The 15,990-nt window shown below is 42.6% G+C and overlaps 1 protein-coding gene across 1 annotated transcript in view; it reads left to right on the top strand.

Moving 5' to 3' along the window:
- Positions 1-15,406, top strand: part of SCN11A (sodium voltage-gated channel alpha subunit 11) — a 136,233-nt gene extending 120,827 nt beyond the window's left edge. The window contains exons 27-30 of the mRNA XM_066244425.1: positions 1,292-1,433; positions 6,464-6,564; positions 10,691-10,961; positions 13,810-15,406. Coding sequence (XP_066100522.1) covers positions 1,292-1,433; positions 6,464-6,564; positions 10,691-10,961; positions 13,810-14,837 — 1,542 coding nt within the window. The 3' untranslated portion in view covers positions 14,838-15,406. The remainder of the gene's footprint in view (positions 1-1,291; positions 1,434-6,463; positions 6,565-10,690; positions 10,962-13,809) is intronic.
- The last annotated feature ends 584 nt before the right edge of the window (positions 15,407-15,990 follow it).

The following is a 15,990-nucleotide window of genomic DNA, read 5'->3' on the forward strand; positions in this document are numbered from 1 at the left end:
TCCACCTGGCACGCCCACCAGGGGCAATGCTCTGCCCATCTGGGGCATCGCTCTGTTGCAACCAGAGCCATTCTAGCACCTGAGGCAGAGGCCACAGAGCCATCCTCAGTGCCTGGGCCAACTTTGCTCTAATGGAGCCTTGGCTGCGGGAGGGGAAGAGAGAGACAGAGAGGAAGGAGAGGGGGAGGGGTGGAGAAGCAGATGGGCGCTTCTCCTGTGTGCCCTGGCCGGGAATCAAACCCGGGACTCCTGCATGCCAGGCCGATGCTCTACCACTGAGCCAATGCTTTTTTTTTTTTTTAATCTGAGTGTATGACCTTCACTCTGATTTACCTTGAGCACCCATCTACCTTGAGGTGGAGCTGGGGGTTGGGGAGGAAATTATATACAAATGTATAACAGAAAAGGTGTGTTGCTTGCATATGTGGGCAGAAGTGTGTGGAGAAGCACCTGTCCTGATGCTGGTCCTGGGACATTCTAGCTGGTATGCGCTGGCTTCTAATACGATGGCCCCTGTCTGTGTAGTCATGCAGCAACCTGCTGGTCTCAATATTGAAGTTACAACTGATTAAACCATGGGGGTTTCTCCCCACTCAGCTCCTCCTGGTCTCAAACGCTGACTCACTGCCATATCCTCTACATGGTCTCCTGGGCCAGCAGCCTACTCCATTCCTTGCTATGAAGCCCACCGTGGCAAGCCCACAGGCTATCAACCCCATGTCCAAACCACATAAGAACTGAAAAAGGTTCAAGAGACTTCTCTCTGTCCAATTATGCTACCCTAGCTTCTGCTGCCTTGTTCACACCTTGAACTTAGGAAGTTTGGTTATAGTCTATTTGTGTCCATTCTGGAGCTTGATCATCCATTCATTCATTCGTTCATTCATTCATGCATCCATTCATCCATCCATTCATTCAGGTTATGACATGTTACGATGTATGCTAGGCACCAGGGATTCAAGAGTGATGGGACACAAGCATAGAGTAAATGCAGTGTGGGCTCTGTATGGAGGATATAATTGTTCAGCAAGAGTGGGTCGTCTGTCACCTCTGCCTAAGCTGACTGCCACCCTCCTCTGGTGGTCTCACCTCCATTCTGGCTCCCTCTCACTGCATGGTACCCTCGGGCATGGGAAACGGAGGGGCCCCCTGCCGGTGCCGTGGCTTTCTGGAGGAGTCTGAGGGGTTAATGCTGCTGCTGAGTAACTTGGGCTTTTAGATAAGGCAGTTACTATATTGCTCATAGTTCTCTCCAGTAATTGTTTTCTTCTCTCCTTTAAAAAATTCCTAGAAAGATATGCAGCCAGGGTTTCAGACGAACGAGTTGATGTACCTTTACTTTGTAGTTTTTATCATCTTCGGCTCCTTCTTCACTCTGAATCTCTTCATTGGTGTTATCATTGATAACTTCAATCAACAGCAGAAAAAGATAAGTATTGGGGTTGTCCTGATTTGATGTTTCACCTCTCTTCTCCAGGGCACTGGAGTGAAACATAGTTACTGTCTAGATTTTTGTGCAAATAGCCTTTATCATCAGCATGGGACAAAGAGGAAAGCGAACCTGCAGAAGAGTCTCCAACAGGTGGCTGAAAAAGGGACTAAAACAGATGGGTTTTATTAAACCATTGTTGTTGTTTTTTCTCTCAACTCTACCCTTTAACACAAAGGGCATTGTTGAACCCTAATAGAAAAGCAGCTACCAAGATTAGTATTTATGATACTATAGTCATATTTTAGTAACCTTTCAAGTGTAACTTGTTATCCAGGATAAAAAGAATAAACCCTTCACCAAGCTTGTGTCCTGGCTCCCGGCTCTGAAGCCTCAGCAGATTTATTGAAATAACTTGTAAAGAAAATAGTTGGGGAAGAGGAAGGTCTTTTTAGGGACATTTCTTCTCCCATGCATTGTAATAAACAGATGGTTTTCCCCCCCGATTTTATCCTTCATAGTAAATGTGGAAAATAAAGGAAGATAAAAAGGAAATTTAAATCACCCATAAGGTGACTACCAAATGATAACCATTTTGGATTAAGCCTCATCATGTTGGTACAGTAATCTTACAGTTACTTTCTAACTAACTGTTTATTTTTTTTTACACAGTTGAGATTGCACAAGATTTTTAATTTTGTAGCTTCCCCACCTTCCCATTAGCTATGAGTTCATACAATGAAATCATCTTTGTTGTAAGAATTTTCAGGCTGAATTGCATCCCATATTATGGATTGATCATAATTTATCCTAATAATTCCCCCCTCTTGTTTGGACATTTAGGTCATTTCTAAATTTCTTGCTCCTCTAAAACTATCACGAATATGAACTTCTTTCTGTGGGTCTCTGATTATATTTCTTCAGGATAAGTTCTTAGAATTTAAGCCATTAAAGATGTACTTGTCAAATAACCTTTCAGAGATAGTGCTATCCTCCTTTGCAAGATATGAAAATGCCTCTTTGTCCTTTTCTCATTCTCATTTTTGTAATTTATTTTTAGTCTGTTCTGGCTTGATGAATAACAATGTGATCTCATTGTTTTATATTCATTTACTTGGTCATTTGTGCGGTAGTAAACAGTTTCACAGGATGGCGGCCCTAAGTATTTCTCTTTTAAGAAGTATGTGTTTAGCCTTTGTCTCTTTTTAAAATTGAGATTGCCATATTTTTCTTAGGTTTGTATATGGTAAGTCCAGTTTGTGACTTGCTTCTTGTATTTATCACAAGTGATGTTTTTGACTTACAGACATTTAGCATATTCATGGAGTCAAACTTTTAATCTTGACCTTTTTCTTGAATTTTCTTGACTTCTTTTCTTGAATTTCTAAATTCTGAAACCAGGCAACTAAATATTCACTTTTGATTTTCCTAGTTTTTTGTGACTCTTTTTAACATTTTTCTGTCAAACTCTTTTAACCCATCCATAATGTATCTTGATACTGATGAACCCTCCTCGTGACCGCAGAGAGAGCCAGTCGCTGTCCTTAGCAACTACACCCCTGTTCCTCGGGGGCGGGAGCATGCTCTGTGGTGTCACCTCTGTGATGTGCAGCCTGATTGCAATCAGTACCTGCAATTTGGATGTCAGGCCTGTGGTTTCAGATTTCAGCTTACATTTGAAATCTCTGATTTGATCAGTACGTAGCAATTTTGTTTTGTTTTACTTTTTATTACGGAAAATTTTAAACATGTACAAGAGAATACTGAAATGAACACAAAATACCCATCACCAAACTTATTGATTTAAGAACATCCTTATGCTATCTTTGGCCTCACCCAGTCCTGCTAGCAGATTTTTTTAATAGAACAAATCATAGACATGATAGCATTTCATCCACAGATATCTGATAACATATCTCTTTTTAAGCATAACCACAATTGTATTATCACACCTGAGAAAGTTAATATGACTTCTTTAGATTTGGCAAATACCCAGTCCCTGTTCGAATTTCCTCCAAGTCTTCATTTTCTTAAAATATTTTTGCATTCTTTTATTGATTAATTAATTGATATTAAAATTTATTTATTTGAAAATCAGATTTAAATAAGGTCCTCCCGCTGGACAGCTTCCTTGCTCTCCGAATAATGAGATGCTCCGGGCCGAGGTCAGACGGTTCCTGCCCCGGACCCGGGTTCAGCCATTCCTCTAAGGATGCCGGTTTGGTTAGGGAGGCTGTGTTCCAGGACCGCCGGAATGCTTGTTGTCATTGCTTCAAGGTCTTTTCAGGGGGGCAGAGCTACATCAAATTTAGGACTACTGGGAAAGATATATTTGAGAATCTGATTACTGGTCATTCAAATTCAGGACTCTGAGGTTTTCATTTAAACCAGGGGTCCCCAAACTTTTTACACAGGGGGCCAGTTCACTGCCCCTCAGACCGTTGGAGGGCCAGACTATAAAAAAACTATGAACAAATCCCTATACACACTGCATATATCTTATTTTAAAGTAAAAAAAAACAAAACAAAAAACGGGAACAAATACAATATTTAAAATAAAGAACAAGTAAATTTAAATCAACAAACTGACCAGCATTTCAATGGGAACTACGCTTCTCTCACTGACCACCAATGAAAGAGGTGCCCCTTCCAGAAGTGCAGCGGGGGCTGGATAAATGGCCTCGGGGGGCTGCATGCGGCCTGCGGGCCATAGTTTGGGGACCCCTGATTTAAACGATACATCTGTATCTCTTCTACACTGAGAAACCTGGTTCTCATGGGAACAGGAGATAACAACATTAAACATTTCCACAATTATTCATTTTCTTTATCCCACAGCACACCCATAGAACAGCCTCAAAGAAATAATATCAACGCTACCATGACGCACATGATTACTGAAGACACCTGTATCTACCAGGCACCCTGAAACAGCCCAGTTAACATCCAGGGCTCTGTTTACTGTGGTACAATACACATTACACAGATTTACCACCTTACCCATTTCTAGTGCACAGTTGTATTAAATACATTCATGTGGCGTACAGCCATCACCACTACCCTCCTCGTCACTCTTCTCATCTTGAAAACTGAAACTCTGTGCCTGTCAAATAGTAACTCCTGTTCTTCTTCTCCCCAGGGTCTGGCAGCCACAATTCTACCTTCTGTCTCTGTGATTTCGATGACTATAAGTATCTTTTATAAGTGGAATCATCCAGCATTTGTCTTTTTTGTGACTGGCTTATTTCATTTAACATCATGTTCTCAAGTTCATTTTGTTTGTTTATTTGTCTTGTTTATTCATTTGTTGCTTTCTGTTTTATATCCACATATGACTGAAATCGTATGGTTCTTGACTTTTTCAGCCTGACTTATTTTGCTTAGCATGGTATTCCCAAGATCCATGCAGGTTATCCCAAATGGCAGTATTTCATCGTTTTGTGTGGCCAAGTAGTAGTCCATCATATAGATGTATAACATCTTCATCCAATCATCCATCAGAGAAATGTAAACTGGTGCAGCCACTGTGGAAAACTATGAAGGTTCCTCAAAAAATTAAGAACAGAGCAACCATATGACCTAGCAATCCCTCTTCTGGGTATTTACCCCCCAAATTTGAAAACATTTGTTTATAAAGATGTATGTACCCCTGTGTTTATTGCAGCATTCCCTCTTCTGGGTATCTGCCCCCCAAATTTGAAAACATTTGTTTATAAAGATGTATGTACCCCTGTGTTTATTGCAGCATTGTTTATGGTGACCAAGATGTGGAAACTACCCTTCAGTGATGCCCTAAAGTGTTATGAAGTGCAAGTTGTCTATTCTTTCTTCTGTCTTCGTTGTCACTCCCAAGAAATCATTGCCAAATCCAATGTCATGGAACTTCTGTCTTGTTTCCTTTGTAGAGTTTTGTTGTTTAAGTATAGATTTTATACTTATGTATTTAATCCCATTTGAGTTAATTTTTATATATAGTATTAGATAACGATCCACCTTTATTCTTTTGCACGTGGATATTCAGTTTTCCCAGTCAGTGCCCGTTTTCCCAGTCTCCGAAAGGACTGACCCAGGGCTGTATATTTTTGGCCCATACTGGTAGGGTCAGTTCAGATCCCATACCCTCATAAAGATGGGCCCGGATTCACAAATTACCAAGGAAGACTGGGATTCTACCCATAGTGCAGGCAGAGACAGTTTCCTAGTTGTCTCTCATTGCCTACAAATCCTGTGTCGTCACCTTTTCATTGGCAGCACTTGGAGAGTCCCAGACTCATGCAGGGACCATGGCATAAGCCCACTTCCTATTCGTCCATGCCCCTTGTGGTTATTAAACCCAAGATTCTAGTTTTTACAGAAATTATCGAATGCTATTAGGTCAACTGTGGCTTTGGAACTAGGCTCTGTCCTTGTTGACCTCTCTTGATTTTCAGATCCTGGAGATTTTCCTGACTTTTGTCCTAGCCCAGCTTTCATCCAGGAGTTCTAGATTTTTGCTTTCCCCCAAATTTTCAGAAATGAAAATCCTAATTCATTTATTTTATTCTGTCTTGCTCAGTAGTGAAAACATTTAAAGCTGTCTAATTTTTATTTCTGAGAATGGCTTTGGACAGATTCTTTGAAATGTTATTAGTAGTGACATGCATTCATTTATTCTGAAGAATTTTAATTGCCACTTTGTGGGATTTTTTTGTTTAAATTTTGTCACTCATTTATATTTTTGTTGCATTGTGGTGTGATTTATGCAATCTGAAGTATATCCCATTTTTTAAATATTCTTTAGTTTGCAAAAAATTTGTGATCTTTGTTGATATTCTAAAAAGTGAAATATAACTGATAAAAGTAACAGTTTTCCCTTATTTTTTAATGTAAATCCTTTTCCTTTCAGCCCTTTCCTGCAGTCCAGCCTCTTTTGCTTCTCTTTGGAATTTTAGGAATGACAGAACTGTGATATAACTTCGAAACTGTTTCTGACAATTCAGAACTTGTTTCCAAAAATCTGTTAATAACTAGCTTTCATCTTCTTTATATACCTAGGTGGCCAAGACATTTTTATGACAGAAGAACAGAAGAAATACTACAGTGCAATGAAAAAACTAGGATCCAAAAAACCTCAAAAGCCTATTCCTAGGCCTCTGGTAAGAGCAACTGATTGATTCTAAATCCATAGAACCGTTAAGAGGTTATGAGCAACTTAGATGTTTATACGGCTGTTCTTTAATTCTTAAACTTTACAAAGCTTACACAAAAACTCGATAAAGACTCAGATACACTCAGGAAAACTAGACACATATATTCAACAGGAATAGTCTGGGCAATGACTTTAATTGGCTTTTTAGTGAGCACGCAATAGGTGCTTAGTCTATACTCACTGCAGGGACGTGAATTTACCAGCCAGTTTAACTTCATCTTGACCAACTGAAAATGCATTTAAGTATCTTTTGTCAGCTTTTTCTGCTGAGAAGTTGAGGTTATGCATACTCGCTTCTACTTCATGAATGTTTATGATGAACTTTCTATGTCAGGCACTGGCGAGCTTTGTTCAAGGTCAGGCGGGAAATGCTTTAGGCTTTGCAGACCATAGGGTCGAGGCTGCTGATCCTCAACTCTGCCATTGTCACCCCAAAGCAGCCACCGACGCTGCAGAGCAGACGGGCACGGCTGTGTTCCGGCGCAGCTTGATTTAAACTACAGTTTGGATTTCATGTACTTCTCATATGTCAAAGCTTGATTCTTCTTTTGAGTTTTTCCTCAAACATTTAAAAATGTAAAACCCATTCTGAGCCCTTGGGCTCTTCAAACACAAGGTTGGGGCCTGTGGGCTGACCCTGCTCTCGAGGAACCCTGCTCTACCAGGTACAGGGGGGCTGCTCTGTGCTGACGGTCTCCCGAGGAGCTGAAATTGGAGAGCATTAGCTCATACAGCAGCGAAGCAAGCGGCACCGGTAGCTCAGACTGGGAGTGTGCAGACTTCCGGGTGGGAGGGCCCGCGGGACTGCGCAGGCTGGGAAAGCAGTGAGGAGGAGGGCTCGATAGCTGGAGCACCGGGCAGATTTTGAGATTTCTCATTCCAATTTAAGACCCCAAGTTATTACCAGCATGTTCTGTTTGCTGCTATTCCCAGCACTCAGAACAGAGCATGAAGTGTGTTCTCTGTACTTATTTGTTGAATGAAAGAGCGTTAGGGCACACACGGAGTCCCTCCCACAGGGCTAAGTGTTTGTGTTGCACTAACTGTGTCTGTGAGTGTCAGGGCCAAGTGTATAGAATTTATACAAGGAAGAATTTTTGACCAATGGAAGTTAATGATAAAATGATATTTGGGGAGGTTTAATCTGGTAGCAGGAGGAACTTCAGTTTACCTAAGTCACATCTAGCATTTAAGTACCAGTGTCACTTTCTAGTACTGATTTCACTTGAAATTCTTCTCTGAACTTGAGCCAACACAGAAGACAGAGAATTTTTATTTACGTGAGTGTGCTGGGCAGCCACTGACTCAACATCAGTGGTTCCCCGATATGGAGTTGGCTAAGACTCACGAGACTCAATATGTTTCCCCATATTGACCAGCTTATTTCCCAGAAGATACAGATCTAGCAATGCACCCCACAGCCCAACAGCAGTTGCAGTGACACGGATGCAGCTTCTAGGCCTCTCCATTGCACGGAACTTGCTAGGCTGCAGATGCACATGACGTAGGCGTGGACGCCTTCCAGGAGGGACGCTGCCCTCTCCAGTCCGTAACTATCTTTTATAGTCAGTTTGTCATGTGGCTTATCTGGGTGGAGGTCCACTCCACAGCCCTCCCTGTGTGGCTCTAGGTCCCCAGTCAAGGCTTCACAACGAGTGATTCCAGCAACCAGGTACGGCCTCGGCAGTCAGTGCTGCACATTGATCTCAATGTCTGTATTCCAGAGACCCGAGTGCATTGAGATCAATTCAATAGTCTCTCCCCAGATGTCCCTGAGTTGGAGCTAGGGTTTCACACCAGCTGTTAGCCCTTTACTCACAACTTTACCTCGACACAGATTTTTTTTTTTAATTTCTAAAGTCTAAATATTATCTTCTGCCCTTTGGAACAAATGAATAGCAATCGCATGGGGGGCAGGGGTGAATACAGCTGTTTGCGCCTGCACAGAGTGGATTTCATTTCCAGCAGTGGAGTAAGGGGTCTGGACCCATTTCTGGTTCTTCCTGGTGTATCCCCACAGGGCGGCTTTATTATGGGGATTAAAAATCATACATAGAATGATTTTGACTATCTACCACTTTAGGTAACTTAGATTCTTCATTTCCTTCATTTGTCCAAATAGTTGGGTTCCCCTGTAAAGCCAATACCTTCTCTCGCTCATGTTTGTTCTCACCCCACTTTCTGCTTCCCTGGGGAGCACCCTTCAAAGTGGTTTTTCTCAGGTCCTTTCTGACCTCCCAGATACATTTCCACACAGTAAATGCACTTGACTTTCAAGTTTCTTCTCCAGACTCCTGATAAAAGCTTTAGGGTTCCTGGCACAACGTTTGAAAGACACCAACTTGCCTGTCGTTTCCCTCCGGTGCTTTCCCTGCCCTCTTTGCATCGACCTTGCTCTGCTGAGTGATATCACTCACTCTCTTGGTTTTAATTCATATCAATATTGATACCAATGCACTTCCTATCTGTCTTCCAGCTCTCTACCTGAGCTGGAAACCCAGACCTCTACCTGCCCATGGCCCTCAAACTCAACATGCTCAAGCATCTCCATCCCACATTCCTTCTCCTCTGCTTTCTGGCTGCTTGAATGGCTCCAGCAGCCAGATGGATAGCTTCAACTATCCTTCACTCTCTGACTCCATTACCTTGTAAACCGAAGTGCTTATACCTTTCTCCACTGGTACCACCAAAACCATCATCATCTGTAGCCTCGATTACCATAACAGATGTCTGGGGTTCTAAAGATGAATTCTTAGACATTCATGAGCTCTCTAAATAGAATAGTGCTGGTGTACTTTGATTAAGTGATTAATATGATATGATATGATATGATATAATATAATATAATATATACCAATATATTGTAAAACAACCAATGTATAGCCAAGAATGTCATAAAATATCAGTATCTAAGTTTGTGTTGAAGAACAGTTTCCCACTAAGTAGTACTTCGCAGCAGTTAGAGTAGAGAATACAGTGGAACAATTCAGTCGTTTCACTGCACGCGGTAGATTAGGCATGCAGACTTGAGTTTGTACAGTGCAGTTAGCACATACTCACTTTGTGAGCAGTATTGCCACCTGTGTACAAACCAATATGCAAGTTGACTATCAGTAATAATATGAAATAATCAGCTTTTCTGTTTCCTTTTTTAGTAACTCTTGGATCAGAACCCATTTTTCTAGCCTTGTCTGGTAGCCACCTGACAAGCCCACCAGGGGGTGATGCTTGACCCATCTGGGGCATTGCTCCACTGCAACCAGAGTCATTCTAGCACCTGAGATGGAGGCCGTACAGCCATCCTCAGCATCTGGGCCAACTTTGCTCCAGTGGAGCCTTGGCTGTGGGACGGAAAGAGAGAGATAGAAAGAAAGAAGAGAGAGAAGGGTGGAGAAGCAGATGGGCGCTTCTCCTGTGTGCTTTGTGGCTCAGGAATCAAACCTGGGACTTCCACACACCAGGCCGATGCTCTACTGCTGAGCCAACCGGCCAGGGCCTCTAGCCTTATCTTCAAGTGAGCAAGAATTAGGAAATTGGTATTTAAGAATTGCTTGAATATAGAGTTATGGTTAGTATAAGGTTTGATTAGTCTGAACTGACAAATGGAGCCTTGGAGATGATAAATCTATTTTGTCCAACATAATTATGTGAGCAGGTATGCTGTGCATTAATATTATGAAAGTCAAAATACAGAAACAAATGAAGCATAGAAACTGAAGTTTATCTTCTTATTACTAAATCCAACAAGAGCTGTTTTATTTCAGCAAAACCTCACCCATCACATCAAAGTTATATTGTTACTAAGACTATTTTATTTATACTGTTTTGTCTTAAAATAAAATTAAAGCTATAAGCCTATGGCTTAAAAAACCGGTTTTTTAATTAAATCTAAATGAAAATATGTACGCATGAATTTTTGCCCTTTAGAAAAGGTCTGTGCGTTATTTCTAGAAACTGCTTTAATTGTAAGAGAAGAAATTCTGCTGTACGTGCCTTTTTTATTTATGTGATTTTATCCTAACAACTCTTAGTGACCTATGATTCTTTTTCTTTTTCTTTTTTTTTTCTCTCAGAACAAATGCCAGGGTCTTGTGTTCGACTTGGTCACGAGCCAGGTCTTCGACGTGATCGTCATCGTCTTCATTCTCCTCAACATGGTTTGCATGATGGCGGAGTCAGACGGTCAGAGTGCCGAAGCGAAATCCACCCTTGATCATCTCAACCTGGCCTTTGTGGCCATCTTTACCATTGAGTGTCTCATCAAAATCTTTGCTTTGAGGCAGTACTACTTCACCAATGGCTGGAATTTATTTGACTGTGTGATTGTGGTCCTTTCTATTGTTAGTAAGTTAAATCAGCAGCCAGAGGGGGTTTTCATCTGAGAGTCAGAAGTAAACTTGTAAATCAGGTTATTTTGGAAATATATCCAAACTAGCCACAAAGCAACAAATTAGGTTTAATGGGAGTTCTGAAAACATAGGTGTGCTACGCCATTCTCGACTGGCAAACTGCTGGGAGATAGAGTCATTTCCGTTCCCTTGACTGTCTACACGACTGAAATAGAGAGCTGAGCAAAAATAACACGGGTCACTCATTCAGTGGAGATAGACGAAATGAAGGTGACTTAAAAGGCTCTGTGGACATACCTGGTTTATGCAGGTAACTGAGTCAGAGTTCTCCCTTTCCTGTGCAACCGTAACCCCTAATGAACACTTTATAGCTTTAAGGAATTGGCACTTAATTTCCATGGTTTTTTTTTTAGTTCAGTATTTACATGGGTGTCAGATCACAATTAGTATGCCCCGTGGTCTTGCCAGGCCTTCCCTCACCCTGCTACCAGGCCTCTGCGACCCATGCCACATCAGGCCACCACCAGTGTGTCATAGGGCCACGCAGCACTTCCTCATTGCTCTGTGCCTTTGTTAACATAAACCACAGTGTGAGCTATGCTTGTCTCAACTGCTTGGACCCCATTCACCAACAAGCTCACTCTACAATCAGTATGCTTTCCCCAACCACAGGCCTGGTTAACTATAGGTTTGTGAAAGAAGAGTGGAGGCAAAACCGTAAAGTCTTTCTAACGCATGGCTAAACCATAGAGTTTACTCTGGGTTTCCTGAAGTCTGGGCTTCACTAAATCAATCATTTGACTTTCTATAATTGTGTAAAACTGCCCAGGGGCCCTTCTCATATTTCAAAAAGCAGTGAAGACAATAAAAACTGATTTCACAGGTGGAAGCTTTTGTGCTATTTCAGAAAGGAGGCATTAAACAGATATGTTGAATCAAAATATTGAATATTTTGGTTCCTAGCTCTGCAGCAGCAATGAAGTTTTTCAGAGGGCAAGGAGATGGTACAGTTCACAGTTGCTAAGCCATGAATTTATGTAGATAAAGTTTCCCAACAGGTCCTTCCATGTGCTTACAGTTAAATGGACCTTTAATCTTTATTAAAGGTCAATTCGATTTCAATCACAAACCCTGGTGGAACTGACAGAAGCCACCGTGTTAGAAAACGGCAGTAGGTTGACCTGGGCCAGCGCCCTGGGAGCCTGTAGAGCTCTCACTCCAGTGCGCAGAGAGCAGCTTCTCATCCCCGTCCCCTGAGCTCCTGCCAGGCAGTGCCTGGCATCGCCCCATCTGTAGACATACCTCTGCCTTCTGTCCTTTGAACGAATGTTAGGTAAGTGCACTTCCACTGCGTAGCACTGGCCAGTATTTTGCTCCAATGGTGGAGGAAATACGCACATTGAACCAAATCCTTCTCCCCAGTATGGGTAGCATTTTATATGCATTTGCCAGTCGGTCCGCCATTCAACACTTAGCCTCTGCACTTTCTCAAGCTCTTTCCTAAGCTCTGAGAGAAATAAAAACGGCTGTTAACTCTCAAAGAGTTAACAATCCAGTTGCAGTATGAAGACCTACTCACCTTAAAGAGTCAGAAAAAGAAATTAATTGAACATCAAATGACGCGGTGCACAGAGGAACTGAGCTCAGAGATGGGACCAATTTCTGTGGGCGTGGTTGCTTAAAGAACTATTCGTGGAGGAGGCGGGCCCTAAGGGAGGGACCCCTCAGTGGTTGCTGAATTGGTACTTCATAAATTTCACATCTCACCAGGAGTGGACGCCCAATTAAAGCATACATTAAACTTCCTCGACACACTTGGGCCGTCGGTGAAGTATGCTATCAGTTAGTTCTCTTCAGTCATCAGGTGAGAGCAGGTGGTGGTGGTGGCCGCCCATCATTCCTAAGGGCCTTAGAGGACGCCAGAGCACGGCCGTGTCTGCACAGGCCAAGCGTGTTCCGACCATTCTGTAATATTTGGGCCAAAATGTGAGTTGGCTTTAAATCTTTGTTTCACTTGCCTGCAGAGTAGGCAACGAGGGAACAGGGTGACCTTTTAGGGCAAATGTTAGGCAGTTTGCAGAAACCTCTGCTTGAGATGCCATGTCTACAACAACAGTGAAAGTAGCTCCAATGTAGTCTCTTAACTTTTTGAGTTTGGACTTCAAGAATTCTTAGAATATTAGCAAATATGAGAGATTCGCAGCAGATCTAGCCCAAAGCTGAGCATCCTGACACCAACATCTCCTTCCAGCCCTCACCTCACATAAGGCAGGCCGTATTCAAATTGCTCTATGCAAATAAGAACCTGTTCCTTTAAGGAACTTCGAGTTTAGGGGTCCCACAAGTTTCACTGATAGCTCAGACTCAAGCCAACCTTCATTAGCAGAAATCTCTCTTTGCACTGTAATCTGAAAGACTCCATCTGTAGTTTATCTGGTTTTGATTCTGTATATCCAATAAATATGGTAAACTATTATTTTGTTACCCCATGAATAACTTTAAATGCCCAACATAGATAATATACTTCAAGTGCATGCAATGACTCACTAAATGGCCTCTCATAAGCTGGATTTTCTTTCTTTTCCCTGGGTCTTTAATATTTTAGACATTTTATCCCTATAAAGTCCCATCTAAAACTGTATGGTCCCTGGAAATTATTTTCTAAGTTAAGGTGCAGATAGATCTTTTCCCTTCTATAGGTGAAGAAAAGTCTTAATTTTGTGCATAAATGAAAAGGTATTGATGAAAGTTGGTCCCACTAAGATTCCAAGGCAGGAGAGACAGTCTGGGTCTGAAACGGGAGTGCCTGCCGGAAACTGACTTGACTTCTCTCCTTCTCTAAGGTGCAATGATTTCTGCCTTAGAAAGTCAGGAGGCCATTCCTTTCCCTCCCACACTCTTCAGAATCATCCGCCTGGCTCGGATCGGCCGAATCCTGAGGCTTGTTCGGGCAGCGCGAGGAATCAGGACCCTTCTCTTCGCGCTGATGATGTCCCTTCCCTCTCTGTTCAACATCGGTCTACTACTCTTTCTGGTTATGTTCATTTATGCCATTTTTGGCATGAACTTTTTTAGCTCTGTGGATCGAAACTCTGGAATTGATGACATATTCAACTTTGACACTTTTGTAGGCAGCATGCTCTGTCTCTTCCAGATAACGACCTCAGCAGGTTGGGATACCCTCCTCAAACCCATGCTGCAGTCGGGCACTTCACCCAACTCCAAACAGGACCACCACCTCTCGACCATAGCCGTCACCTACTTCGTCAGCTACATCATCATCTCCTTTCTCATTGTGGTCAACATGTACATCGCTGTGATTTTAGAGAACTTCAATACAGCCACTGAAGAAAGTGAGGACCCTCTGGGTGAAGACGACTTTGAAATGTTCTATGAAGTGTGGGAAAAGTTTGACCCAGAAGCGACGCAGTTTATCAAGTATTCTTCCCTTTCTGACTTTGCCGATGCCCTTCCGGAGCCTCTGCGGGTGGCAAAGCCAAATAAATTTCAGTTTCTAGTAATGGACTTGCCCATGGTGAGCGGAGACCGCCTGCACTGCCTGGATATCCTCTTCGCTTTCACCACGAGGGTGCTCGGTGAGTCCAACGGCCTGGACAGCATGAAAGCAATGATGGAGGAGAAGTTCATGGAAGCCAACCCTCTCAAGAAGTTATACGAACCCATAGTCACCACCACCAAGAGGATGGAAGAGGAGAGATGTGCCGCTGTTATTCAGAAGGCCTTTCGAAAGTACATGGTGAAGGTGACCCAGTGCGCCTTGGAAGACAGGCCCCATTCACCGCTCCAGACACTCTGCAATGGAAACTTACCCAGCTCCGGGGTGGCCGAGGGCAAGGCCCACTGTGACTGAGCCCCTGACTGCCACCCCTACCTCACAGCCTCACAGCCTCGCCTCCAGCCTCTGAGCTCCAGGGATCCCCCAGCTCAGTGTGTGAACATACTGTGGACTCACTGAACCAGCTGTTTCATTTATTTTTTTTCTGGCTGCTGGAAGTGGTATTTCAGGGTTCACCTCGAATGGTTTCTACAGTGCTATAAAATAAGGCTGCCTGACCATAATCCCTGGTACTGTTTGAATGAGGAAGGAGACACTTAGAAAGGGCTGTAGAGGACACGCCAATGTTAGGATTGAAACACAGTTCAAATTATGTCAACACAAAAGAATAAACAAAAAAACACATTAAAATTTTAAATTGTGTTTTTTCATATGTTTCAAGGTACATTATCCAATAGCTTTATTTAATGTTTTCCCCAATGCAATTACGTGGCTTATCACATATAGCTCTTTTGCATGCTAAGTAAAAATTCAAACACTGCCAATAAATAAATAGCTCATCGCAGATATTTTCACTAACATCAAATATTTGGGGTTTATGTCAAAACCAAAAGCATGATTGATTTGTCAGTTACCACCCTATCTTTCACGAGCTACAATCTCTGTTATATATATTTGGATAAATAAATAAATAAGTACATGAGACTTTCATTTTGCATTTTATTCAAACAGTGCCCTAAAAAGCCTCTTGCTTGGTGGTTGTGTGAGTAGTGGTTTAAATGTGGTACTTGGCTAAGAATCAAAGGTGGAAGCAAGTGTGATGGTCATGAGTGTATAACGGCTCTTTAGGGGAAAAAAGCAGGGATTTGTAGCATTTACTGATCTCTGCGGTGAATACCCCCTTCACAGCTGATTTCTAGTTATCAACACGATGTTTCTGAACGTGAGTTAGGGAGAAACGTCCGTCCACCGTCAGGTCCCATGAGCTGGCCCGAGCTGGCTCCAGCACCCTACTGGTGGGAACCAAGAAGGAAGTATCACTTGACTCTGGTTAAGTATCTGCGGTGGGCAGCTTTGATGGAGCAAGCACCCTCTTAGCAGCACCAGACCCCAGGGTATGGACGGCACAGGACAGAGTGGGTAGCTGGTGATCTCAAACATTTAATGAGCCCCCCACTTAGTTCTAGCCGGTTGGCTGCATGAAATGCAGCCCAGAGAACAACTCCGG

Source organism: Saccopteryx bilineata, chromosome 10 (genome assembly GCF_036850765.1).
Source record: "Saccopteryx bilineata isolate mSacBil1 chromosome 10, mSacBil1_pri_phased_curated, whole genome shotgun sequence".
Lineage (NCBI taxonomy): Eukaryota > Metazoa > Chordata > Mammalia > Chiroptera > Emballonuridae > Saccopteryx > Saccopteryx bilineata.